Raw genomic sequence first — 26,982 nt, 5'->3', positions numbered from 1 at the left:
GGGAAGGTGATCCCCGATCCCGCAGCCCCTGGGAAGGTGATCCCCAATCCCGCAGCCCCCTGGGAAGGTGATCCCCAATCCCGCAGTCCCCCGGGAAGGGGATCCACACGAGCTTGGGCTCTGACTCGGCAGCTCGCGGCGGGAAGCTGCCCTGGGATCGTGTGAGTGCAAACGCCGCACGATCCAATATTTTCCGGTGGTGCCGAGCCCAGAGGCCTTGCTTTCCGGCAGCAGGGCCCGTGAAACAAGCGCGCACCCCACGTGGGGCGAGGCTTCGAGCCCCTAAAAAGATGAGGGCTCCACAGGAGGATCCAGCACACGTAGGGGCCAGGATGCCAAACGTCCGGGAAGGAGGCTGTTTCCACAGCAGCCCGGTGCCCCCAGCTTGTCCTGGCTCCACAGCGGGTACGGGTCGCCCAGGGATCCCTGTGGTTTCTTTAACGCTGAGCCTTTCTCTGCCCAGGGCTCGGGAGGAGCTGCAGGCCCAAAGGGCGACCAGGTGAGCGACCGGTGGTCAGGTCAGCTGTGGGCTGCCCGCTGTCTTCAGGGCTGGGGGGCATCCTTCTCATCTCGCCCATCTCCCTCCCTCTCCCGCCGCGCCCCCCAGGCTGACAACTCTGGGCACCCAGCCGGACCCGGGACCAGTTGGCTCCTGGGTACAACGGGGGACGCCTGTGGCCTGGGCAGCTCCTCTGGGACCCTCAGAGTGGGGCGTGTTCCCTGCTGGCCATCTGGGTTCCAGGAGCAGATTAGAAAAGTGTTTGTTCTCCAGGCAGCACCTTCTCTCTGGGGGGCCCAGGAGCAGGGGCGGGGGCGGTGGCGCAGCTCTGCTTCTGACCCCCCGGGAGCAGCAGGAGGACCTAGAAGAGGCTAAACCCACCCGAGGCTCTGCTTACTGTCTGCTTGGTGCCTGGGCCGGGGTCGGGGTCTTGGGCACCGGCTCCCACCATGGTTGGAGGACGGCAGCGTGGACAGTTCTGCAACCTTGAGCTGTGTCGTTTCAGGGCATCGCGGGCGCCGACGGCCTTCCTGGGGATAAAGGAGAACTGGTGAGTATGACTAAGTCGGCCTCACTTTCGACGACAGAACTCGCCACGTTCGGGGTGGGGGCTGGGCAAGGGAAGCGTCTGCAGGTCCAGGCTGGGGTGGGCCGAGCTGAGGACCGAGGCACAGGGGACGTCCTGGCTGCTGACTGGCCCCTAAGGCAGGAGGTGGCCCCAGGCCCAGCTCTGGGGTTTTCTACCCCCTCCTGTGCTCCATCTGTGTCTCCAGCATGAACTAGCCAGCGTTGAGACTGAGCTACAGAAAACGCTGCTTCCACAGAGCTAAACCTCAGGTCGAGTTTAGAATAAAAGCCTGACGGAGTTCGTCGACAGAGTCACACCTCGGGGGCTGAATGAAACGGAACAGTCAGGGGGTTTGGGGACGAAGATCTTCGTGGCTCCCAGTGGTGAGGGTCTCCAGTTCTGTGACTGAGCCCTCCTCTGAGTCTAGAGGAGACGGGAAGGGCTCAGCCCCAGGGACCTTCGTCTCCAGCACAACCTTGTAGCCCAGAGCCAACTTTTCCCAGCTTGAGCTGAGACGGTGTCAGTCGTGTGCGCGAGTGTCCTTCATCTGGTGAATTCCTAGATGACCTTGACACACGGGACCCTGGGAACAGTCCCCCGACCTGCTCCATCCCTGCCTGCGAGGCGGGCAGTGCCCCTCACACCGTGCTCTCAGCGACTTACCACTCAGGCTGTCTGAGCTGAAAAGCCTGGCCCCTCCATCTCCCTCCGGCTTCGAGGGGGGCCACCAGCTCTGGCCTGGGCGGAGGCCGGTGGCATGGATGGATGAGTGGTCCTGGGCCGTCTGCTGTCTGGTTGGGGCCCAGTCCCTGTCCCCGTCCTGCCAGGCAGCCTCTTGAGGTCACAGCTGGAGAAGGGGGAGCCTTAGGCACAGAGACCCTCAGCTCTGCAGGAGGGAGGAGATATGGGGACATATGTGTATGTATAACTGATTCACTTTGTTATAAAGCAGAAACTAACACACCATTGCAAAGCAATTATACCCCAATAAAGATGTTAAAAAAGATAAAGAATGGGAACAAAGTACACATGGATGAGAAAAAGGACTCTGCAGCTAGAACGCCCTTTAGGGAAAATAAGGTTAAAAACTCAGTAGCTATAATACAACCTCAGCGACATAAAACGAAACCGAGAATAAGAGGAGTGACCACTGTGGCCATTGTGACACCATCAAATGCAGCTCCAGGGAATGACTTGCCTTTCTCTTCCGTCCCCAACTAATAACCGGCTAGACGGGTTCCTGGGGAAGTAATTCCCACCAACTAACAACACGCAAGTAATTAAAACGCACATCTTCCCTTCTGCTCTTTTGCAGGGTCCCAGTGGCCCTGTCGGACCCAAAGGAGAGGTGAGTGCCCGGTAGAGGCTGGCTCCTCGGGGCCCCCGGGCCAGCCCCGGGGCCCTGACGGCCGTGCAGATCTCAGAGGCCTGCTCTGGTCAGAAGTCAGGAAACTGTCGGCCCTTCTTCTCCCAGAGGGAGAAGCCCATGCCCTGACCCACCCCTTCCTGTTGTTTCCCTCTAGTCCGGCAGTCGAGGGGAGCTGGGTCCCAAGGGCATCCAGGGCCCCAATGGCACCAGCGGCATAGACGGCGTCCCGGGCCACCCTGGCCCCATGGGCCTCCAGGGCGTGCGAGGAGTGCCTGGCATCACTGGGAAACCCGGAGTCCCGGTACGTGTCTCCTCTCTGGGGCCAGCGCTCGCTGGTGTCGGGCTTCTCCTGGATTCAGATCAAGTCTCTTCTAGATGATCAAGGTTACTTTGCAGAGCGTGATAGTGGGGGTGCCTCAAGGAGATGCCAGCGTGCCCCCCAATATGATGATGGATTTTGGGGTGAATTCCAGGGCAAAGAAGCCAGCGAGCAGCACATCAGAGAGCTGTGTGTGGGGATGGTCAGCGGTGAGTGCCCTCTGTCCCATCCCGCCCACGGCCCCGCCCCTGGAGCTGCAGCCCCTCCCACCCCCAGCCCCATCCTCGCCTTCACCCCATCCCCACGCAGCCTCACCCTCCACCACCTTCCAGCCAAGCCACGCTCCGAGCTGGCCTACCGCCCGCGGTCCTCGGGGTCTGCACTGGAGGGGGCCCCTCCCCGCAGGGTTCACCGCGGTGCCTGGTGCACGGGGGATGTTCTAAATGTCTGCTCAGTGAGGTGGTCACAAGGGTCAAATAATCGTGCCCTTTCAGCTCTTTTGGCCTCTCCGATCCATGAGCTCTTTAAGGAGCTCTAGGGCTGTGATTCACTCTTTGGGTCACCGAGGACTGGACAGCATTTAACGTGTACCCAAAGGGGTTAAAGCCCTTTTCAATCCATGAACAAACTTCCTCTGAAAGGCAGTGTATCCGCGCTTTACGTAACAGCCTCTGATGAACAGACGTCTGATCTCTGTTTTCCAAAAGAGCAAATCGCACAGCTAGCCGCGCACTTGAGGAAGCCCTTAGCACCAGGGTCCATCGGTCGGCCGGGTCCCGCTGGCCCCCCCGGCCCCCCGGGGCCCCCAGGCTCCATTGGTCACCCCGGGGCTCGAGGGCCCCCTGGATACCGCGGTCCCACCGGAGAGCTGGGAGACCCCGGACCCAGAGGTGAGTGCAGTCCACCCACCACGCGGCCACATGCCAGAGCCCCCAGCCAGTACCCCAGCCATGAAATCTACCCCCACCACGCAGAGAGGCTCCCCTGCGGGGACAGGGCGGGGGAAGAGACCCAGAGGGGAAATGGGCCCAGAGTCACCTGGCCTTCAGCCAGGGTCCTTCTGGCCTTGCCCATCCATGTCTGACACACACGTCTGAGCTGCCTGGGGGGGCCCACTCCCCTCGCCTCCCCTCCCCTCCCCTCGCCTCCCCTCCCCTCCCTCTGGGTCCACGGGCTCATCTAGAAAAGCCCTGGGAGGTTGAGCCGTTGCTAGAAGCCGCCTCGGGTACAGCCCTTCATGCTTTCAGGCCCAGCTCAGTTAATTCCTTATTAAACCCACGGGTGTGACAACGTTTTTCAAAAAGTGATGGTTTTCTCAAATGCCGTTAGAATAACATTTGGGGGAGGAGGGTTGAGAAGAATGTGAGGAATGAGCGCACAGGAGCCCCATTTGTGCGTAACAGCTCTTCCCTCCATGAAAACGGGCATGTGTGACCATTTCTGTGGCAAAAGGCAAAAATTATAAATCAAAAATCCATTTTAAGGGCTGTAACGGACTCGGGACGAGTTGAAACGAGGTGAGAATCGGGATCCCACGCAGGGGTGCCACTGTAGGGCTGCCTGGTGCCCAGACAGGGAGCTGTTGGCCACTAACCTTTTCCAACAAGGCCTTTAATACTTAGTTCATTTTACATTCTAACCGTTTGCCCCTGCAGCCGGCCTGCCCCCAGGCAGCTAGCCTCACGGCCCCCGTTCAGGATTTAAAGTTCGCGATTGCAATTTGTTCCAAACTTATTGACCACATAATTTTCTGTTTCTGAAAAACAGCTTAAGAGAAAAGTTTCCAAGGGAAACTTACTTCTGTGAGCTCCTTTTGTCCTCTGTGAGGTTAAGTTAAAATACCTCAGCAGACGAAAATGCTTCCAGAATTAGAGGTATCATTTCATTACTGTTAAGACGCCGGGAGATTGAATAGTTTCAACACTAGAGGGCAAACGTGTCAAATGCACCTTCTCACCCCGTCCCAAGTTTACCATCAGACATCTCCCTGTTGTCTTGGAGACGTGTCTAGAGTTCTGCCCGTCCCTGGGCCATCTGTGCCAGTACAGTCTGCGGGGGGGACGGCTGTCCTCAAAGAAAGACCAAACAAGGTTTTCTCTAAATAGGGATCTGAATGCCTTTAAGACTTTTGAAAATAAAATTCAAAAATAGCATTGATCACTTTATGGGGTCTCAGAAAAACGGCCCAGAATTCAGGGGAGGCCGCCGCACGGCGCGGGGTCAGCGTGTTCCCTGGGGCGCCTGCCTCGGGGTGGGGATGACCGAAGGTTATTGTTTGAATTAAACGAGAATATATACTGTAGGTCTTCAGGCAGAAGCCACTGTCAGGGCTGGGCTTCCATCTCCCCCCGGGGACCCAGCAGATGGGGGACCTGCTCTGGAGGCCGGGAAAGCCCAGGCCCCACGGGAGGCCCCGACTGCCCGGCCCAGGGGCTCCTGATCCTTTGTAGAAGGTGTGTTACCCTCTGCGATGGGAAAAGTGACAAACACCAACGGAAAGGAAACTGGTGTCACTGCTTTTACCATCAGGCAGGACAGACCGCGCCCAACAATGCTGCTCGCCTCACTGAGCGTCACTATGTTGACAAGAGGCTCAATTTTCCAAGAACATCACTCAGGATAAGCTGTCTGCGGCCAGCATCACACAAAGCACAGGCCGACAAGCGGCCCCTCGTAGCAGGGCCTCGGCTCCCCTCCCAGAGACCAAAACCAGCTGCAGGTGGAGGAGGAGAGAACACAATTCAGGGGACGTTTCAAAACACCTTAGATAATTTGTCAAAAATCACGTTGAACATAGGGCTACAGGGCAAACACTCAGCTGTTTCACAGGCATAAATATTGTGAACAAACTAAAGGTCCAAAAGTGCAGCTCTGAGGCTGGCGAGTCACGCGGGTGGGTGCATTCTGTCAAATCCATCCAGCCCGACACTGCAGGGTGTCCTTTTCTAAACGTTTTTGATCCGGTAGACAGCTTAGGAAGCAGGCACCCAGCTTGTAGAAAGGCAGGACCGCACACTCGCCGGCAGCGGAAGTCTGTCTCTGAACCTGAATCGGGGCTTCTAAGCAAATGCGTGTGTCACTTGCCCTTGACAGGAAACCAGGGGGACAGAGGAGACAAAGGCCCAGCTGGCGAGGGCCTGGACGGGCCTGACGGAGACCAAGGGCTCCAAGGTATGAGGCCGCTGTCACCTATGTTACACAGGCACCTCTGGGTGCCGAGCACGTCTCCCCTCTTCTGAGGGAACTTTTCTCCTGACGATGCACCCTTAAAGGCCAGGTTAGGGACTGTTTTAACGACCCTTTAATCAGATCGCCCTGTGTCTGTTTTAGTTCAGGAGTTTCAGTTAAATTCTATCCAACTAAAGCCATCGAGTATCTATTTCAGTTAAATTCGAACAGAATTTTCACTTAAGTGACCCACACGTACCCTGGATATTGGCACTTTTCATGCTGAATATAAACACTTTGCCGAGAGGGAGGACGGCAGCCCCAGCCGCGTTCCATCCCGAGCCTTCTCGGGGGCTGCCCCGGGGCCGCCGCATCCGCACACACGTCCCGGGAGCAAACACACACCTGTCGGCACAGCTCCTCGCTCACTCCACCCCTCCCCGCACCCCCAGCTCCTGGTTTCTCCTCTGCCGTCCACCTGCCCAGGTGCCCACCACCTGGGGGGGCGGGGCTTTCTGTCTCACACCTAGTCCATTCCCACGCTTACCACCAGCACCGTCAGCATCCCCCTCACTCACCCCAGACCCATTCCTCACATGGCGCCAGCTGACTCTTCTCAAGTCTGAGCTGCCCTGCTTAGGACAGAACCCAGACTCCTGCGCCCTGGCCTCTGCCCTCGTCCTTCTCCGGCCTGAGCGTGCCTCCCCTGGGCCCCTCCCAGAGTTAAGAAACGAGCTACAGAAACACAAGACTTGGGTTGGCTGAACGGACACACCACTGATGTCCTCTCTCTGTGTCTCCACTCACCTTCCTGGTGTGTCTCAAGGACCGCAAGGCGTGCCCGGTGTTGGCAAAGATGGCCGCGACGGGGCCCACGGAGAGCCTGGGCTCCCTGGCGATCCTGGCCTTCCCGGTGCTGTTGGCGCTCAGGGGACCCCCGGCATTTGCGACACCTCCGCCTGCCAAGGAGCCGTGATGGGAGGGGGCGGGGAAAAATCAGGTTCCAGGAGCTCCTAAAACACAACTTCAGGAAGCGAGTGAGGAAGCAATGCCGACTGAAGCAGCCAGCTGTGCCAGGGCCCCGCGGGGAGCAGCAGTGTCCCGGCATCAATGGTCGGAGACCGCCGTGCCGTCCAGCGAGGCCTGCCCCTCCTGTCCTCAGCGGCAGCGACCGGACACTTGGTCCCCGAGAGCATCCTTCATCGAGCTGCTGTCAAAGTGTTCTGTCTCTACGTGTATTTACAATGGTCCATTCGGCTGTAACATCATACCTCAGACCCAGGCCTATGTAATAAAATCATCAACCCAACCTTTCAGACGGATCTCGGGTGCACATAGAGAAAGGTTTGTGCAATTTCACGAGAGAAAAAAATACTCAGCAACTTGTTTACATGGCATTTGCGTAAAGGCTAAGATATTTCAATAAAATGATATATGAAATCTTCAGACTAATGACGGGCCACAGTATTACCAAAAAAATAAAGAATTTAATGTACAGTGTCCCTTCCATACAAAGGTCTCGTCTGATTTGCCTCCTTTGTGTGCAAACGTTTAACTGTCTCCCATTGACAGTATTTATTGAAAGTGACTGTACTGCACTGAGGTCTATTGGTTTATCTATTGTAACAAATAAAGCCACTCATTTGAAAACCTCAGTTCCAAACACTACAGTTTATTACACAGAAAGTAATGACTCTCAATACGAAAATGAGGGCATTGAAGCAGTCTAATATCCAGCAAGTATTTCATTTACGGACACAAGTACCTTTAAAGGAGATCTCTGGAAAATTTCTAGCAGAAAGGTTTAAAATAGGACTGCATTTTGCAATACAGTTCTATGCAGCTAGAAATCATTACAAGGGGAAGCGACAGACAAATGAAGTAAAATGTCTTACTTACAGTTAAGAACAATTTAACTTGTTCTAGTTGCTAAGGGGGCTTATTTAAAATGTAAATAAAATAAGTAAAAAGCAATGTACCTTCTAAGACTAAAGAAATTACAAAGGATGTTAATTTTTCAAGTTATCATGTTAAGAAAACATGATGGAATCAGACAGATAATTGAAAAATTACTTACTAATTGTCAAGATGTCTTCATCCCCAAGTGGTCTAAGAGGACGTTAATCGGTAAGCATTTTTGTTTTAGATAAATATTTTTACAGAATGTGCTTTCAAAGTCCCCATTGGAGTCCCATCAGCTGAATCATGTCCCTTTAGAGTCAGACTATCAGAGCTGAGTTCCAGGGTCCTAGGAAATGTTTATGGGTCACGAAGGAACAGCCGTTTGCTTCCCAGACATCAGTGCTCACATCCAGTCAGTCACTTGATCTCCATAGCTGGGCTACTCTGTACTCTCCTGTGTGGGACACGTCACCAAGGAGTCTGGTCTGGTCAACTTTAGCCTTCTGCCAGTTTTACCGCAAAACACACTCTCAAATTCCTAAAGTTGAGAAATGACCATTAACGTACAATATACACAGACATGAAAACTGTTATCTTCAAAAACACAAATGAAAAAAAAAAACAAAAAAACCCACAAATGGTTGAAATTAAGAGCTAAACCACCTCAAAATATATAGTCAAGGTGTCACTCACAAACGTATGTCACATCCTGTAAGGGGATACAGATGATAAAAATGGGGATTCAAACATTTGTCTCAAATAGTTACCTTTACGTGTATTTTTATTTAGTTTTCCAATAGATTCTCAAAATGCCTGACCATATTGCAAACCCTTCTGATATTTTTTTAGAGGCAGCCATATTTTTTTGTTATTTTCGTTGTGGTAACACAGACATAAACTTTACCATTTTAACCATTTGTAAGTTTGCAATTCAGTGGCATTAAGTATGTTCACACTCTTGTGCAACCATCACCACCATCCATTTCCAGAACTTTCCACCACCCCACACAGACACTCTGTACCGTGACACACCCCTCCTGCCATGGGCATTTGCTGTCCCCTGCCCCTGCCCCACTGACTGCTCAGTGTTAGGCGTGGCAACGGGGCCAGACCAAGAGCTAACTCCCCAAACACCCTGCTGGCCGCGGGTCAAGTTCATGACACTACGCCTCTAGACACTTTGTGAAAGGCCTCAATTTTAATGGCTGAGTCAGTCTCAAGCTCACAAAAAGAGAAGGCAGGTGCACGCAAACCACCCGAAGCTCATCGGCCTCCAGGAAACAAAAGACACGGGTCTGCAAGATGCAGAAGGTGGGATGTCCTGCAGGACGCAGTAGTCACGTTACTGACCCCAGCTTGGGTCCGCTCGCCCACGTGCAGCATTACATGTCATGATTAGTTATACTCCGTGACAACTTCAGCAGAGAAGTTTTTTCCATATAATGTTTTTTGTGTCATTTAATATACTACATAATCTTCATTAGTTTAATATTTCTCTCTGAGATGCCTCAGGGGCCCTTTGGAAAACTCAAAGTCAGCTAGAGAAGGAAACTTACAACTGTTGTCGAAAGCAGCTCGATATTCCAGGAAAACTTTGCTGTCTTAACCGAGAGAGAAAACCACTTCCCGTCTGCACCAGCTTACTTTTAATAGCGAAGTTCATTTAGTTAATGAAATTCAATCTAATATGAGCCAGTTTTGACCCCATGCAAAACTCTTTCCTTAAGGTTCCTTTTCCACAAACCTCCCATCACTTTCTGTACCCGTATTAGTTTGTCCCTTATTTTTTCCCTAGCCAGAAACAACCAGCTCTGGGACAAAATCATTCTCCCTTTTTCCCTTTAACAAAGATATTTCCATTCTTTTTTGGCTACACCACACGACATGCGGGATCTTAGTTCCCTGACCAGGGATCAAACCCTTGCCCCCTGCAGTGGAAGCGCAGAGTCTTAACCACTGGACCGCTGGGGAAGCCCCTAGCCCACTTTCTTTACACACTGAAATTCTTCCCTTATTACTTTTAGTAACTTAATTACACATGTATTACAATTTTTAATCCTTAAAAACTTTAATCTCTATTGAAAACCAAGAAGCAAGTAATTGAACTGTTCTTTATTCAGCATGTTTTGATTGGCAAACTTATGAGCACATTCTGTAACCTCTAGAAGCACACGTTTTCCTATAGTACAATTTTTCTCTTTAATGTGGTGCAAGACATGTATCTAATAAGCCCAAACATCTTTAGTTTTTTTCTCTCTCATAAGCAGACAAGAGAAGATAAACTTAGACTTCTCGAGCAATCAATGTTCCAGTATTTTACCTTAATGAAAAATGACTTAGACCTTTAATGAATTTCCGTCATATAACTTAATTTAGCAAAACTAAAGTTTCAAGTTACCAAAAATCCGGAAAAACTAATACACGACTATTCCTAAAGAGTTCACCTGAAAGCTTTTATCCCATTTATCTCTATTTTATTACTTATGACAATATTATATAAAGACATCCATCCATCCGGAGATCTCATAGCTTATATTTCAATAAAAAACTTATTAGTTTATAAATTTGATCCCATTTTCCCTCTCTATTGTAAAACAGCCCTAACTGCATAATAGTAGCATAATTTAAGGATCCATTAACAGGACACTTTTTTCCTGAATCTATGGAGTATCATGGCCAGGCCACGTAACAAAGGAAAATCATTTTTTTACATTTTATTTGTTTGTGACTGAAAGTGGTCCAGTTCTGGAGAATGCACCCCAAGGGGCTGCATTCAGGAAATAAGCTTGAGTTTCCCATACCAGCACACTTACACACAAGACAAATGCGCGTGCACGCGCGCACACACACACACACGCATGAAGAACAAAATCTATTTCCTGCAGGACAAAAACAAAGAGTGAAGTCCAACAATTCCCTCAAGTTCCCAAATGAGGGTTCCTGTTTTAATAACAAACAAAATGCAAATGAAAAGATAGGAAATCATGACCTCACGTGTCATGGCAACTCACCCAGCAAACGTAAAACTTTATAACAGTTGGAACAAGTTAAATTTACCTACTTGAGTTTAAAAAGGCTCTTTCCCCTTTTTTCCTTTTGATTTGAAGTTCTACTAATTAACCCAGGCTGAAGTCTCAGGCAATGTGGGTTGTGTTTGCATTTCAAAGACATGGTAAGAGTTATGGCTTCAAGCTTTCTCCTAGAAATATTTTTGTTCTCTGAGGGTCAGAATTCTGAGAAAATATTTAAGCCAGCTTTCTCAAACTGCATAGGCAAAAAAGAACCAGGTTTGGAATTTCAAAAGAGTCTCATCTTAACCAATTTTCTCCAGAGTCTGAAGAAAGTTGTGGCCATGTGGTGTCAGAAAAAACATTTTTCTTTTTATAGGAGCATAGCTGAACATTTACCAGTTTAGTAAAATATACCCTAGACTACAAGATGGAACAGAGCTCTGATCACTCATTTCTTAGTTATTCATGGCCGCTGTTGTCAAATATCAAGCAAACCAACCAACCGACGCAACGGAAAACAGTCCCTCAGGGTCGAGGTTCCCTAGTCCCGAAAAGGGAAACTCCCAACCAATGCCCCGTCAGAGACAAAGCCAAGTCACCAGGCTTCCCTGGTGGTTAAGAATCCGCCTGCCGATGCAGGGGACACGGGTTCGAGCCCCGGTCTGGGAAGATCCCACAGGCCGCGGAGCAGCTAAGCCCATGCGCCACAACTACTGAGCCTGCGCTCTAGAGCCCGCGAGCCACAACTACTGAGCCCACGTGCCGCAACTTCTGAAGCCCACGTGCCTAAAGCCCGAGCTCCTCAACGAGAGAAGCCACTGCAACGAGAAGCTCACGCACCACAACGAAGAGCAGCCCCCGCTCACCGCAACTAGAGAAAGCCACGTGCGGCAATGAAGACCCAACGCAGCCAAAAATAAATAAATAAATTTGTTTTTAAAAAAAAAAGAAGCCAAAAAAAAATAAAAAAAAAAAAAAAAAAATAAAAAAAGAAGCCAAATGACGAAGCCTTAGTCCAAAAGGGAAAATCCCAACCAACATTCTGCCATAGAAGTCAGCGCGATAGGGAGGAGCACTCTGGTGTCACCACACGTGAGTTCCATTCCTTACCAAAGACACCTCAACCTGCCAGTGCAAGTGCCTTGTTTCTTTTATCACAAAAATCAAAAGCGCTGTGGGCCGAGGATGGCTGGTTGGCGGCAAGGTCGTGGGGCTGCCCCTGAGACAAAGGTGCTCAAACAGCTGCTGAACAGGACCCACCTCAATCACCAACACTGTCACTAAACCAGATGGGGTCCACTCGCCCACACACAGTAAAGACAATCTGCTGACACCAGGTTGTGGTGAAGGAAAGTGCAACGTTTATTGCAGGCACCAAACAAGGAGTTCAGATCTTTTGAGCGTTAATACCGATTACTAGACAAGTCTAAGTTCACCTCCTGTCTTCTTATGAGAGAGAAAAACAGCTAGAGATGTTTGAGTTTATTAGATACACGTCTTGTACTACATTAAAGAGAAAAACTGTGCTATAGGAAAACGTATGTTTTTAGAGGTGTGTTCATAAGTTTGCCAATCAAAACATGCTGATATAAAGAAAAGTCCAATTACTCGCTTCTTGGTTTTCAGTAAAGATTAAAGTTTTTAAGGGTTAAAAATTGTAATACATGTGTAATTAAACTACTAAAAGTAATAAGGGAAGCATTTCAGTGTGTACAGAAAGTAGGATATACATTGTCAGTGAGAGAAGGTATAAAGAATGGAAATATCTTTGTTAAGGGAAAAAAGGGAGAATAATTTCGTCCCAGGGCTGGTTGTTTCTGGATAGGGAAAATATAATGGACAAACTAATATAGATTCAGAAAGTGATGAAAGGTTTGTAGAAAAGGAACTTTAAGGAAAGAGTTTTGCATGGGGTCAAGACTGGCTCATATTAGATTGAATTTCATTAACTAAATGAACTTCGCTATTAAAAGTAAGCTGGTGCAGACGGGAAGTGGTTTTCTCTCTCTGTTAAGACAGCAAAGTTTTCCTGGAATATCGAGCTGCTTTTGACAGCAGTTGTAAGTTTCCTTCTCTAGCTGACTTTGAGTTTTCCAAAGGGCTCCTGAGGCATCTCAGAGAGAAATATTAAACTAATGAAGATTATGTAGTATATTAAATGACACAAAAAACATTATATGGAAAAAACTTCTCTGCTGAAGTTGTCACGGAGTATAACTAATCATGACGTGTAATACTGTGCGTGGGCGAGCGGACCCAAGTTCAGTTCAGTAACAATTTTTGGCATCCCAGATGGGCTGGAAATCCCATCTGGGTCACCAAAAATTGTTACTGAACTGAATTTGGGTCCGCTCACCCGCGCACAGTAAGGCCAATCTACTGACACTGGGTTGCAGTGAAAGAAAGTGCAGCGTTTATTGCGGGTGCCAAACAAGAAGTTCAGGTCTTTTGAGCATTAGCTGCCCAGACTCCTTGTTTGGCACCTGCAGTAAACGCTGCACTTGTTTTCACCGCAACTGGTGTCAGCAAATTGGCTTTACTGTGTGCAGGCAAGTGGACCCAAATTTGGTTCAGTAACGTTCGGCCTCATCAATAAACAAACAGCAAGGAAAACAGGAAAGGGGAGCCAGAACAGATTAAAAGGTGCATAAGAGCTACGAACCAAATGCAGTGTTTGGATACCGATTTAAGTAAGTCGACAGTAAAAAGACAGTTGCGAGCCAATCAGAGAAATCTGGTCAGGGAGGGAGATTAAGGAAGCTGATGATGACGTGGTTGTGCTTTTAAACAGCCCTTTTCTTTTTAGAGATACATTTGTGAATGAAAATGATATGACAATTGGTAATGCTTTAAAATAATTCAGTGACGGTGGGAGGATGGGGATGTATAGGTGAAACAAAGTTATGCCTGAAGCTGAGTTACTGGACACGGGCGTTCATTATTCTAGTCTCTCCGTTTTTGTGCGTGTATACATTTCTGTAAGTTTTTTTTTTTTAAAGCATAGCATTCTTACACAATTAAGTCTAAGTTTATATGTTTTTATTGTGGTAAAATATATATAACATAAAATTTGCCATTTTTTTACCATTTGTAAGTGTACAATTCAGTGGCTTAAGTACATTCACAGTGTTGTGTAAACATCACCGTTATCTATTTGCAGCACTTTCTCATCTCCCCAAACTGAACCTCTGTCCCTGTTAAACATGTACCCTCCATCCATCCACCTCCCCCAGTCTCTGGCACCCGTCATTCTACTTTTTGACTTTATGAATCTGATGACTCTAGGTACTTCATGTAAGTGGAATCATACAGTACTTGTCTTTTTGTGTCTGCCTTTTCCCGGTCAGCATCCTGTTTTGGAGGTCCATCCATATTGTGAGGCATGCGTCAGAACTTCATTCCTTTTCATGGCTGACTAGTAATCCATTGGCTGTACAGACATTCTGCTTCTCCATTCGTCTGTTGATTGGATTGTTTCCACCACTTGGATTGTTTCCACCTTTTGGTGACTGTGAATAATGTGGCTATGAACACTGGTATACAAATATCTGTTTAAGTCCCTGCTTTCTATTCTTTTGGGTAACTGTTTAACTTTTTTTTTTTTTTTTTTTTTTTGGTGGTACATGGGCCTCTCACTGCTGTGGCCTCTCCCGTTGCGGAGCACAGGCTCCGGACATGCAGCCTCAGCAGCCATGGCTCACGGGCCCAGCCGCTCCGCGGCATGTGGGATCTTCCCGGACCGGGGCACGAACCCGCGTCCCCTGCATCGGCAGGCGGACTCCCAACCACTGCGCCACCAGGGCAGCCCCTATGTTTAACTTTTTGAGGAACCACCAGCTGCACCATTTTACATTCCCACCAGCAATCCCAAGGGTTGCAATTTCTCCACATCCTCACCAACACTTGTTATTTTGTTTTGCAATAGCCACAGCTAATGGGTGTGAACTGGTATCTCACATCCATTAAAGTGCTTTTGATTTGCATTTCCCTGATCATTAGTGATGTTGAGCATCTTTAAATGTGCTTATTGGCCATTTGCTTATCTTCTGTGGAGAAACGTCTATTCAAGTCCTTTGCCCATTTTTGAATTGTGCTGTCTCTTTGTTGCTGGACTATAATAGGTTTCTATTTAATTTGTGTCCAGGAAGGGAAGTATAAGCGCTCTCTCTGCTGCCACTGCTCTGACTTTTGAGTCATCTGGAACGGCTGGCGCCCTCCACCTGTCCACACGCTACGTGGCATCCCAGCCACGGCCATCTGCCATTTGCAACAACTGTCTATGCTCAGAAGCTATATCTGCACAGAAACACATTCTAATTTCCTTCCCAAAGTTTAAAAGGTTTTCAACGGGTCTTAATGCAATGTAAGATGAACCATGGTTTGATACATTGGTTTCTATATTCTGACACCCAAAGCCCAGCTATAAAATATTTGCCTGTACTTGAGAAGGCAGAATTGACCTTTGAGAATACCTAAATAGAAGTCAGAAGGAAGAAAACAATCACCTCTCAGATGTAAGAAAGTACTTCAAGAGATTTTTCTAAACAATCATCATAAAATGAGGAGCCCTGGGCACCCGTCTTTATTTTGAATAGTTCTGCCAGCAGTGGGGTTAAGGTGTAGCTCGATCTAGACTCTCACGAGGTCCCTGGGACTCAGTTCATGGGAACTTGGGGTGACCGTGAAAGAGGGAGACAAGTGGACACCTCCCGCCCTTGACTGCGTCAAAGGTAAGCTAGTAATTGTTACCCTGCTCTCTCAATTAGCGTCTATTTCAACGAAACTTAAGTGAAATAGCTGAGTTTTAAGGGATTTTTACAACTCATCAGACACCTTGAGATGACGTCTGGTCAAAGTTGGATATTCACATTAAATTTGTAAATAGGAGAAGGCCGATAATAAAAACTATTTTTAGTGGGAAAAAGAAAGATCGTTCCAATTACATGTCGAGAAGTTATACCAGGAAGTCAGGAAGAGGAAGAAGACAGGTGTCATCTGTACAGAGAGACGAGAGAATTAAAGGAAAAGGGTTAATGAAACCAAGAGGGGTGACAGACCTGGGGCCCAGGTGGGAGGGTGCGCCCCCGACACTTAGCCACGCTGAGAGCCCCACAGAGATGGGACAAGGCCAGTCACGGTGGGAGATGCCACGGGGGCTCTGAGAACAACAGGTCTGACAGACAAGAGAGGACAGGAAAGGCCGGAACCACAATTCGTAACCTCAACCTAATAAACATACAGAATTCGCCGAACCGAGAATGCACGTCCTTTCCAAATAAACACAGAATTTTAAAAAACTGACCACATAAGAGGTCACAATGGAAAAGCCCCAACACGTTTTTAAAACTGCCATCTGCACTGATCAGAACGTGAGAAATAAATGTGAGAAACAGATAAAATGCTGTGTCTTATCTACAAAACAGAAACAGACTCACAGACAGAGAACAGACTGGTGGGTGCCAAGGGGGTGGGGGTGGGGCATTGATGGAGTGGGAGCTTGGGGTGAGCAGAGGCAAACTATTATATACAGGATGGACACACAAGGTCCTAACCCTATAGAGCGTTACAGTTCCCTGTACAGCACAGGGAACCATGCTCAGTATCCTGTGATAAACCATAATGGAAAAGAATATGAAAAAGAATGTATGTATATATATACATGTGTGTGTGTATATATATATATACACACACACACACACAACTGAGTCACTTGGCTCTACACCAGAAACTAACACAACACTGTAAATCAACTACACTGCAATAAACTAAATTTAAAATAAAAAGGACAGAATTCCTACTGCACAGGAAAGGGAGAAGTAACAGTACGGCTGCGCCTGATAACTGGGGCTGGTGCGCAAGGACACGTGGGTGCGGGCCGGGCCCCCAGCCCAACTTCAGGTGGAGGAGGGAAGACAAAGCAGGGGGGCAGCGCCACCGTCCTGCCCAACGACTGTGATGGTGACAGGACAGAGGAGAGGGAAGCACAGGGTGACAGACTGCCCCGCAGCCCCAGAGCCTGGCTAGGGTTCAAGGTCACGACCCCAAAATGTCACCTCACAACAACTGCGTCACCAGCGATCCTGGATTGGGGCTGGACCGGGGAAAATGGTGTAGAGGATGTTATTGGGACAAGAGGCAAAATTTGAATTAGATAAGAGTATTACACCAATGTTAAGTGTCCTGATTTTGGCCATTGTATTCTGGTTATGTAAGATAATGTAATATTCGTTAAAAGCACAGATTGAAGTGTTTGGGCATCAAGGCACATGGTGCCCACAGTTTACCATCAAATGGTTTAGACTGCAAGAGACAGAACAAATGGGGCAAAATGTGAACAACTGGGGGTTCTGGGTAAACCTGGGTGGGCACACAAGGAGCTCTTAGCACTCACCTTGGAATTTTCCTGCAAGTTTAAAATTATATAAAAATTTTTAATGACCATAAATAAATACAACGAATCATCTAAATCCAGGGTTCTACAGGCACCTGTCTGGCCCGATCTCTTCAAAATCTCAGTGCCGTAATAGAAACTGGGGGGTAGGGAGGACTGCTATAGCTCAGAGACAGAAAAACGTCACTGAATGCAACACAGAAGCATGGCTGGGTGCTGGTTTGGAAAAAAATGCAGCCATAAAAGTCACCTTTAGAACATCTGGGGGACATGGGAATACGGACTGGGTAGTAGATGGTATAAGAGAATGGCTATCGACCTTGTGAGGTGTGAAAACGGCACTGGCGTTACATGGGAGACACAGGCGTAAATATTTAGAGGTGAAGGGTCATGATACGTCATTGTCTTTGAAATTGTGCTGTGCGTGTGCACGTGTGTGTTAAACATGGTAAATGTTGGCGGCTCAGACTAGGTGAGGGGAGGGCAGGTGTTCAGTGAACTCCGTGCTCAGTAGAAAAATAAAGCAAAGGGAACCGCCTGCTTGCAGACTCGTTTACCTTCTCAACTCCTCCACCTGACGCCTCCTGGGCACTGAAAACCTAGCGCGTCGGACACAGAACGTGGATTCCGCCCCACCCCATCCTGCTTCTCCACACGTCTTCCCATCTCAGGAAACAGCGCCACCCGCCCAGCTGCTCCAGCCAGACACCCCACCGTGGACCCCAATTCCTCTGCCCAGCAGCCCTACATCCAGCACCGCGGGCCCTGGCCAGTCTCAGCAGAGCCGCTGCGGCCTCTGACCAGGGTCTGTGTCTCCACTCCTGCCCACCCCTAATCTCTCCTCCTGGAGTCCAGTCTCCCTGCTGCACAGCAGGGAGAGCCATCTTTGCAGCATGTCAACCAGACCCCACACCGGGATGGAGGTGGTCCATTCACCCTCAACCTGTTAGCCGCTTCCCTCCAGCCCACGGGGTCTCTGTCTTATTCAAGGTGCCCCCAGTGTCTCGGACAGAAGCCTGGTTAGAGTCGGAACAGACCTGTGGGATGAGATGTGTACTGAAATAATTTAGGAAAATCACTGAAGACTTTCGTGTATCACATCTTTCAAAATGTTCATGCAAGTAAGAGGGGGAAAGTCACTGAGGAAACAGGAAGGACACAAGGGTTTAAGCTGCCTACATTCTAATTCCCCCCAAATTGCTACTGACGTCACTTCGGCCTGTTTCTTCATGGGTCTTGTAATCCGACCCAGAAACAATCTACAAATTCAATGTAACTACATTTCAGAAATATTCAGGAAGCCTAATATACATAAAAATCAATGTCCATAAATTTTTAACCTATTTAATCTTTGAGTATAGATAGTGACAGTTAAGTTTTTTTATTGTTGCAAACACCTTCATCATATTTGAATGGATCATATAAATAATAATTTACCACTATTAGGTACACAGAGCCAACCATTAAATCATTTTTTTAAATATAAAAGCTTTATTTTATTACAATAAACCAAGTCTATCGCTAAAAAATAATGTTAAAGAGTAACCACATTATAAATAACCATAAATGATCCAATCAGCACAAACTTGACGCAGGTATTGCTTTAAAAGGCAATTAAATATACAATGAAAATAAGGAACTTGACGAAATTACGAAACACACAAGATGGAAATGCACTTGGGCACAGAAAAGGGAAACGGAGAAGACAAACTCTTAGCACTCAGCCCAAGGGGCCTCATTCCAGGCAGCCTGGGGCGCTCGGCCGGCCGCTCCCCCAGGATCTAGATACGGAAGGCTCTTTTTCAAAATGTTCCACGTTTATAGTGCCAACCTCAGCTCGGTTCTCTAATCAGACCCGTGCTGCCGTCAACGGCAGCGACTACACGACAGCAGGGACCAGCAGCAAAACCAGGCCGCTCTTCACTAAGGCCTCATCCCACGCGCCCTGATCCCCAGAGAAATGAGGCCGGTACCTGGACCCAAGGTCCCCCCAAGGAAGAGCACAGAAGCCAATGCAGGGAATGTTCTCTCATCTGAACCCCCAAGGAGGGGGCAGGTGGGACCCTCACTCACACCCAGCATCCGCTCCCACCTGGAGGGCTTGCAGGGAATCAATGGCTCCTCGGCCCAGACAGACAGGGTCAAGGTCGAGCTGGCTGTCCTAAGGAACGGAGATGCTCGAGCCCCTGAGCCCCCACCCCGATCCCCCAGGCCGCAGTGTTTCTCTTCTCTGTCTTCTGAACATGTTTGAAATCCAGATTATTTATTTGACATTTAGTTGCCTCTTTTTTTTCCCTATTTGTGCTTTATCCCTTTCACAACATCTTCTGAGGGGGAAAAAAAAAATCATACCCTACAGGCAGGTCTCTGAAACCCCTTTAAGCCCCCAAACAATCCACTGCACAGAGCAGGGCCCTAACTGCCAGCTGACCACACATCCAGGCTGTGGCTAGCACCTTGATAAGTGACGAGCAGGGCATTATTCACACTGGACTCAGCATCGGATGTTTGGTTCCAGGAAACAAAGGACAGTTTGGGACATCTTAGAGGAAAAAGGATAAATAACAACACGGATACATTTACAGGATTCTGAAAATATCCTGGCCTAGACACTAACCTTTTTAAAAGAATCCCCGTGTCTTTCTTGAATGTACTTCAGGAACGCTGTGGTCCACTGCAGCGTCGTCGCCTTATCCGTCTCGGCGTTGCAGAACGGGACTAAAAGATTCAACTCATCACAACAAATGCGGATTCTGCGCCTACAGTCAAAACCCAAAGTGATCACATAGAGACGCTGAAGCAGAACAAAGGAATAGAGCAGGTGTCTGTGTGTCTTGAGGAATCAGCTCGCGGCCTGGCCACTGAGAGCGTAGGAAGGGCAGGCCCTCACCTCGGGTCTCCCCTCTACAGCGGCCAGCCCACCCTCAGCTGCCCACTAAGCCCAGTCACGCTCCCTGGAAAGTTTCCTGTTTACTTCTCCTGGGCCAGGAGCAAGGACCAGGTCCAAGTCTCTAGACCAAGGATGGACCCAAACGCCCTGAAACTGGAAGCAAAATTGTGTGTGTGTTTCTTCTGGGCAGGACATTCTTTCACTCACCTGCCCCCCAGGTGCCAAGGAAGTCACAGAAGCTAGGATTCACAGCTTTGATTCTCCAAGGCGCCCCGGTTCATAAGGGACCACAGACTACCAGCCTGTGACTATCCCCAAATCCAGTCCTTTTAGGGATGACTTACATCCCACCTGGAGTCTTAGACCATTTTTAACTTTCACGTATTACATTCAGGTAATACGGCCCTTGTTCCTATTTCCCCACCTGTACACTCAGAACTCTAGAGCAACTTTGTAAGGTAACAACAACAGCAGGAATTCACTAGATGCTCTGCAACTGCAGGCACTGGGCCAGACACTACATTTCAGCTTGTTTAATTCCTGTGTCCCATCTACGCAGTAGGTGATATCCCTATTTTATAGATGAGAGACTCAGGTGGAGAGGTAAAGAGTGTGTAGGAAGTTGTTAAACTAGGAAATGGCAGAGTAAGGATGAAAACTTTTACCGTCAACACGTAGTACGTATAAGGCTTTTTTTCAGATGGTAGGTATTCAGTAAATGTTTATTAAATAAATATAAACAATGCCCATTATAATTCGTGGTGAGCTCAGTGATGCCCATCGCTTGGCCTGTATGTGCGGACACATCCTTAGGAAAGGTATCTAGCTGCCTAGCTTTAATATATCCCTTTAAATAAATAAATTTCCACTGCTCAACACTGTAGGTTCAGAGATGAATATCTGTCTTGCTCAATGCTCTATTTCCTGAGCCTAAAACAGAAACTGGTACAAAGCACTCAACAGATGACGAAGTTAGGGAATCATCCCGTACCCAGCTATAACAGAAAAATTAACCACCTTTTGCTTCTCCACAGAGCAGCACAAATAAAATCCACAGATAAAACAACTTACATAAGCTGTACCTTCCTCCTTCTTCAATATCCTTAAAAGAGCCAAGCAAAACTGAGTAGGCCAGTACGCAGGCGGCCCCCCCTCCCAGGAAGGCTGCCCCGGTCAGCACCTGGGAACTTAGATTTCCGGGGGGTTCCCACCACCGTTGGCCACTGGCTTATAAACACCAGCTTTCCTTCTGGGTGTCTGGGACTTGGCCGCGTGCCAGGTAGGGAATGCCCCCCCGCCCCCGACCAGCCCCCAGTAGGATCCAGGGCCCTGAGTCTCTAAGGAGCTTTGCTGTCCGGGAACATGTCACCAGTGCTGGGGGGTGACAGGCATCCTGAGTGGCTCCGCTGAGAGGTGTTCTGGGGAGCTGGCGCCTGGGGCCCCTAGACCTCTCCCCATGCGCCTCTGCCGACTTTGCTGGGTTCTTCGTCCAAAATAAATCAAAGCCATGAGTCCTCCTAATGAATCATCAGACCTGGGGGTGGTCTCGGGTACCCCCATCCACCTAGCAAAGCACGGTGACCACTGACTCTAGCCAGCTTTCCCTCCCTTGAACACAGAAATGGCTACACCATTGTTTTCCACAAAAAGGCGCCCGTCACCACCACCGACTGTCATCAGCTCGGCGTCTAAGACAACTGTATGCCACCGACGCCACGCATTACCTTCTGTCTCTTTCCATGCGGTTGTGCCTCTCCCTGCGCTGGGACCGGCCCCGCTGGGGCCCGCTCTGGGTCTGCTCCCCGAAGGTGGCCTGGGACAACTCCACCGACTGCCAGGCACCCTGCACTGCTGCGGAGCCTTCACCCACATTCTGGAGCTCTCCCAGGGCTCTTCGTTCTAGGTTTGTGTCCAGCTGACGTATCCTACTCCGACTCCTCTTGCTTATTGCTTGCTTACACAGCGCTTCTTCTTTGCAAAAGAAGGAAAAAGTGGTATTTTCATTTTTCTGTTCTTCTAAACTTACCCTCGTGAATGCTGAATATATTTTTTGGTATTTTCGATCCAAGATATAAACACCCCAGGTATTCCGTAATCAATACAGCTTATACAGCAATACAGTCAAAAGTCCCCCTTTTAAATCAACAGGCATTTTAACTGTCATCTATGAATAAAAAAACCAAGAAGTTGTTTGATTTTTCTGATATTCAGAATGGGGAAAAAAACACTTGAAGTATTTTCTCCAAGAGATTTTCTTGATGTGCAATTACCCTAACAGACAACTGATATTCTAACTGCGATGCTCAGAAGAGGACAAAACCTAAGCGGTTTAGGATTAAACATGCCCTCACCTTACACGTGAGATTCCCCCCCACAAAAGGAGTAATCACATCATAGCTTTGACCTGTGCTACAGAAATATGTCAAATTTCTATCAAAGTACAGCAGGCGTCTAATTAGTACCTGCGGTGATGTGCATTCCCCAGGTACCGTACAAAGCCAAACCCTCTACGGTGAAAGGACCCCTTAACACACATTTCAGAATGGTGAGAACTTTTCAGAAGACATAGAGAGGAATTCGCAAGTATCGGTAATACTCTTCAGCTGAGTAGTCAGTACAGGGACTATTTTAACATTAACCTTTCTACCTTACAAATGTTAACGTATACTTTCGCGAGCAATGTCATAAGAACAATGGAAAACTAATCACTGGCGTGGGAGAAAGAAGGAGAGCTGCATCCCTACCCTGTCTTTATCAGCTCTCGAAGAGCTGAGTGTAAGCTGTGTTATTGTTGGATAGCTCGAAAAAGAATGTTTTCCAGGAAAAATGGATTGAGGGTTAACGTCAGGGGTAAGCAAAGTTTGCCTTCAGAAGTTTATTTCTAAAACTTTCTGTATCACCTTATGGCCTCTTGCTCCCAACTCAATCCTCTGCCCATCTGCAGATCGTCCTCTAAAGGTCTGAGCGGATTTCAGACTCCTGCCTCACTCATGAAGTATGAAATAAGAGAAAAAAAAAAAAAACCTGAAAGTGCTGTCAGTAACTTGAAGGTAACGAAAATGTACCTAAGTCTATCATTTTTCTGTTTAAGGAGGTTACTGTTAAGAAAAAGCAGCCCCTAAACTCAACATTTCCAGGCCAAGTATAAACGTGATGTTCAAAATTCGCAAGGATGTTCAAAGTGAGGTGACTGGGCAGAGGGACGGAAGGATTTCTAAGATGCAAGCAGGCTTCCGAGATCATTTCATTTGTTTATAAACCACCTCTCTCCCCTCTCCCACCCATGGCCAAAAAAAAAGGGGGGGGGGCAAAGACATCAGGCAGGAGGAGAAAGCACCTGCCAGCTTCTGTTTTATCGCTTACCTCCTACTTTAATCCAAACCTGCTCAGGCAAAGCTTTGTTTCTACTACCCAAAGTCTGTTTAGTGGATTCAATTTCTTGCTGATAGCAGAAAGAAAATGCTCTCGGCAATCCAATATCCTGATGCTTGGTAGCTTCAAGTACAGAACATGAGTTACTAGAACTCTGGAAAAAAATGAAGCAACAGGAACTTTATCAACAGGTGACAATCTCCTCTCTACGTACAAATAAAATGCACTTTAACAGAAGTAACGTCAAAGCTATTCACATGAACTTGAAGAACTTTAGGTGCACTAAGGATTTTTAAATATCCCCGAACCACATAAATACTCTCGATTTAAAAAAGTTATTGAGCTCAATGAAAGAAAAAAAAAATCCTTGGGGCCTAACTAAAATACAATTTATCCATTTAATACAGAAGAGCAAAGCTTCGCAAATCATTTTCCCTACCTGTGTTTGTGAAAGATTAGAATTTCCACTAGCAGAGCAACTATTTGCAGTAAACAGAGGGTATGTAAATTGCAGAGCAGTGGCTGCAGCAGCAGTTTTATTTTTCACTAATGTTGTACATTTGTTTTGTTGCTGATGGAGAGGAACATTCATTAATTCGGATGGATGGCGAATAAGAGTTACCAAACTGCCAAGACAAAAGAAACCCAGAAACACATGAAGAGCATGTGGCAGGTAAGTTTCCTGAAACACCACAATCACTAACTATCACACTCTAAAGGCTAACATTTGATTTTCTAGATAGGAACTTGAATCTGTTACCATGAATGCCCCCCATCATGGAAATCTCTACAGACAATTATCAGCTAGTGTTGTAGGGGACAAGTTCAAACTTTCTTCCTCACATTGGAAGGTGTGGCTGTGTGTCATCTTTTAGTTACACCTCCCTTCCCATCACACTTCTGACACCAATCTCTGTTTTTTTGGCCATCCTCCAAAATCTGACTATGGGCAAAATGGGGAAAACTACAGGGTGGGGACAGACAGGAAGCTGAGGAGACACCCTAGCAGACAGGCGACTCCTCTCCGATAGTTGTTGCTGCGAGATCACTTATGGGCTGGCAGTCTGGCTGAAGGATGAAGCTGCATTTTACACTCAAAACCTCACAACATGACGTCTTTCCTCCCAGAGGATGCATCTGTGCAAGATGAGGTCAGCCTCAACCTGAGTCAACAGAGGGGGAAGCAGAGGTCTCTCCTGACATTTAGGTGAGTGATTTGGGGACAAAACCTTTGTTCCTCAGGAACATGTGTGCACTTATCTCAACACATCTCTCTTCCGCATGCAGACGCTGAGTGCACACTGCAAAGGTGATGCTGCAGGCTGTGTACTTAATATCTGCTTGCTGTGCTTCACAGACCACACAAACTTTCAGCTCAGCCTCCAGACCCACTGAGGTCTGCTCCCTGTTAAGATGCGAGCTGCAGTGAGGCCGCTGGCCTCTGCAGAGAACCCCGGTCTACATCCAGACCGAGGTTGGTGCTTCTCTGCACAGGACCCCGGTCTACACCCGGACCCAGGCTAGTGCCTCCCTGCAGAGGACCCTGGTTACACCCGGATCCAGGCTGGTGGCCTCTGCAGAGGACCCTGGTCTATACCCGGACCCAGCCTGGTGCTTCCCTGCACAGAACCCTGGTTTACACCCGGACCCAGGCTGGTGCCTCTCTGCAGAGGACCCTAGTTACACCCGGCCCGCTCCCTGGGGGATGCACCCACTTGTTGAGCGCCATGCCGGGCTCGGGGGGATCCGCGCCGCGCGGGGCTGGCGGGGACTCGGCTGGGATGCTGTTGAAGCGGTCCTCCAGGCGGACGCGCACGGCCGACTTGGCCCGCGCCTCGGGCGCGCCCTCCACGTTCTCCTTGCCGGCGCCGTCGGGCGCCTTGGGCCGGGGCGCGCCGGCGCCCGGGCCGTCGGCGCACGGCGTCTTCTCGGCGGCGGGGGGCGCGCCCGCCTCGCCCAGCAGCATCATGCGCAGCTCCTGGAAGTCAATGTGACCCAGGCACTGGTTGGCGCCCGCGAAGCCGCCATCGGCCAGCGCAGGCGGGCACAGCATCGGGTACACGGGCGGCGCGCCCCCCGCCGCCGCGCCCCCGGCCGCCGCGAAGCCCCCCGCCGCCGCGCCCGGCGCCGCCGCCGCCAGGAAGGCCGAGTTGAGGCGCGTCTCGAGCTCGCCGTCGGCCGCCGCCGCCTCCATGTGCGAGTAGAGGATGTGCTGCAGCTGCGTGTACTCGATCTCGGTCATCTCCACAAGGCTCAGGTCGGTGGTCGTGAAACTCAGCCCCGCCTCGCCCAGCGCCGTGTCCGCGCCCTCGGGGCCCGCCGGCCCGCCCGCCTGAGGCGGCTCCGGTTGCCCGGGGCCCGACATGCCGGCGCCAACGGCGTACGGTGCGCGGGCAGGCCGGCGGGGCCAGGCCGGGCGGGCGGGGTCGCGGAAACCGCCGGCCGCAGCGCGCCTGCGCCGCCCGCCCGCAACGGCAGCCCCTCCCCGGCGCGGCCCTGCCCCCGCCCCGCGGCCCCGCCCCACGGCCCGGCCACACCAACCGCCCGCCGCGCCTCCGCCGCGGCGCCCAGTCCCAAGCTACGCGCGCAGGTCTGGGGCGTGGGGTTCGGGCGGCGAGGCTGCAGCGCGCGGGGCCAGGCCGTCCAAGTCCAGTGCCTGAGGGGCCAGACCACCCGGGTCGAGTGTCCGCAGGGCCGGGCCGCCCGGATCCCAATGTCCAAGGGGCCAAACGCCCAAGTCCAGTGTCCGAGGGTCAGACACCTGGGTCGAGTGTCCGCGGGGCCTCCCAGGGCCTGGCCGGGTATCAGGGCGCATGCAAGAGGCGCCTCTCCAGGTAACGCTTCACCACGAGTCCACGTATCCACGGGGTGCCGCGCGGTCCCCCCCTTCTCGGGACACGAGGCCTACAGTAAGCCCGAACAGTAGACAGGTGAGACAGCGCCCCCAAATACAGGTGTGACAAGGCAGGCTGTACGTAGGTGAAAACTCAGTCAGATAAATAAATACACGTGGTGCACCGTTCCTCCTAGAACCGGCAGGGCTCGTATAATCAATGCACTCGACAAACACTGGCCAGTGATGAGCTAGAATGCACATGCCATGTGGGTTCATCCTTTTCAAGTGTGCTCTTCAGTGGTGGTGTATTCACATCCTATCACCACAATCAGTTTTCGAACATTTTCATCACCCCAAGGAACCCCATACCCATTAGCACTCCCTACCCACTAACCTTCTTTCTGTCCCTATGGGTTTGCCAACCCTGGGTACGTCCTATAAATGGTATCATAGAATAGGTGGTCTTTAGAAGAATTATTTTTGCGGGCTCAAAATAATTACTGTACCCACCTCTCACCCTTACCCCCATCTCAACCAGTGGTTGTTTTCTGTATAGGAACCACGTGGTTTAAAGAAAGGCCTGTGATTTAGGCAGTTTTCTTCCATCAGGCTCTGAATTGCTCATTCTGTCAGAGCTCAGACATCTATGGAGTGCTA

The 26,982-nt window shown here is 49.5% G+C and overlaps 2 protein-coding genes across 2 annotated transcripts in view; one reads left to right on the top strand and one right to left on the bottom strand.

Moving 5' to 3' along the window:
* Positions 1–7,460, top strand: part of COL9A3 (collagen type IX alpha 3 chain) — a 20,923-nt gene extending 13,463 nt beyond the window's left edge. Inside the window, exons 26-33 of the mRNA XM_027086628.1 lie at positions 464–499; positions 1,005–1,049; positions 2,383–2,415; positions 2,591–2,737; positions 2,910–2,964; positions 3,463–3,645; positions 5,849–5,926; positions 6,750–7,460. Of these exons, the coding sequence (XP_026942429.1) occupies positions 464–499; positions 1,005–1,049; positions 2,383–2,415; positions 2,591–2,737; positions 2,910–2,964; positions 3,463–3,645; positions 5,849–5,926; positions 6,750–6,940 (768 nt within the window). The 3' untranslated portion in view covers positions 6,941–7,460. The remainder of the gene's footprint in view (positions 1–463; positions 500–1,004; positions 1,050–2,382; positions 2,416–2,590; positions 2,738–2,909; positions 2,965–3,462; positions 3,646–5,848; positions 5,927–6,749) is intronic.
* Positions 7,461–7,579: 119 nt separating this feature from the next.
* TCFL5 (transcription factor like 5) lies at positions 7,580–25,890 on the bottom strand. Its single transcript, XM_027086777.1, is given in 7 exon segments — positions 7,580–8,273; positions 8,275–8,363; positions 19,845–19,986; positions 21,842–22,088; positions 23,481–23,643; positions 23,929–24,115; positions 25,205–25,890. Coding segments are annotated over 7 exon segments (1,509 nt in total). The 5' UTR covers positions 25,855–25,890; the 3' UTR covers positions 7,580–8,242.
* Between the last annotated feature and the right edge of the window lie 1,092 nt (positions 25,891–26,982).

Source organism: Aethalodelphis obliquidens, unplaced genomic scaffold (genome assembly GCF_003676395.1).
Source record: "Aethalodelphis obliquidens isolate GAN/ISIS:26980383/991018 unplaced genomic scaffold, ASM367639v1 scaffold57, whole genome shotgun sequence".
In the NCBI taxonomy this organism is placed as follows: domain Eukaryota; kingdom Metazoa; phylum Chordata; class Mammalia; order Artiodactyla; family Delphinidae; genus Aethalodelphis; species Aethalodelphis obliquidens.
This window is presented reverse-complemented; position numbering and strand designations above follow the sequence as displayed.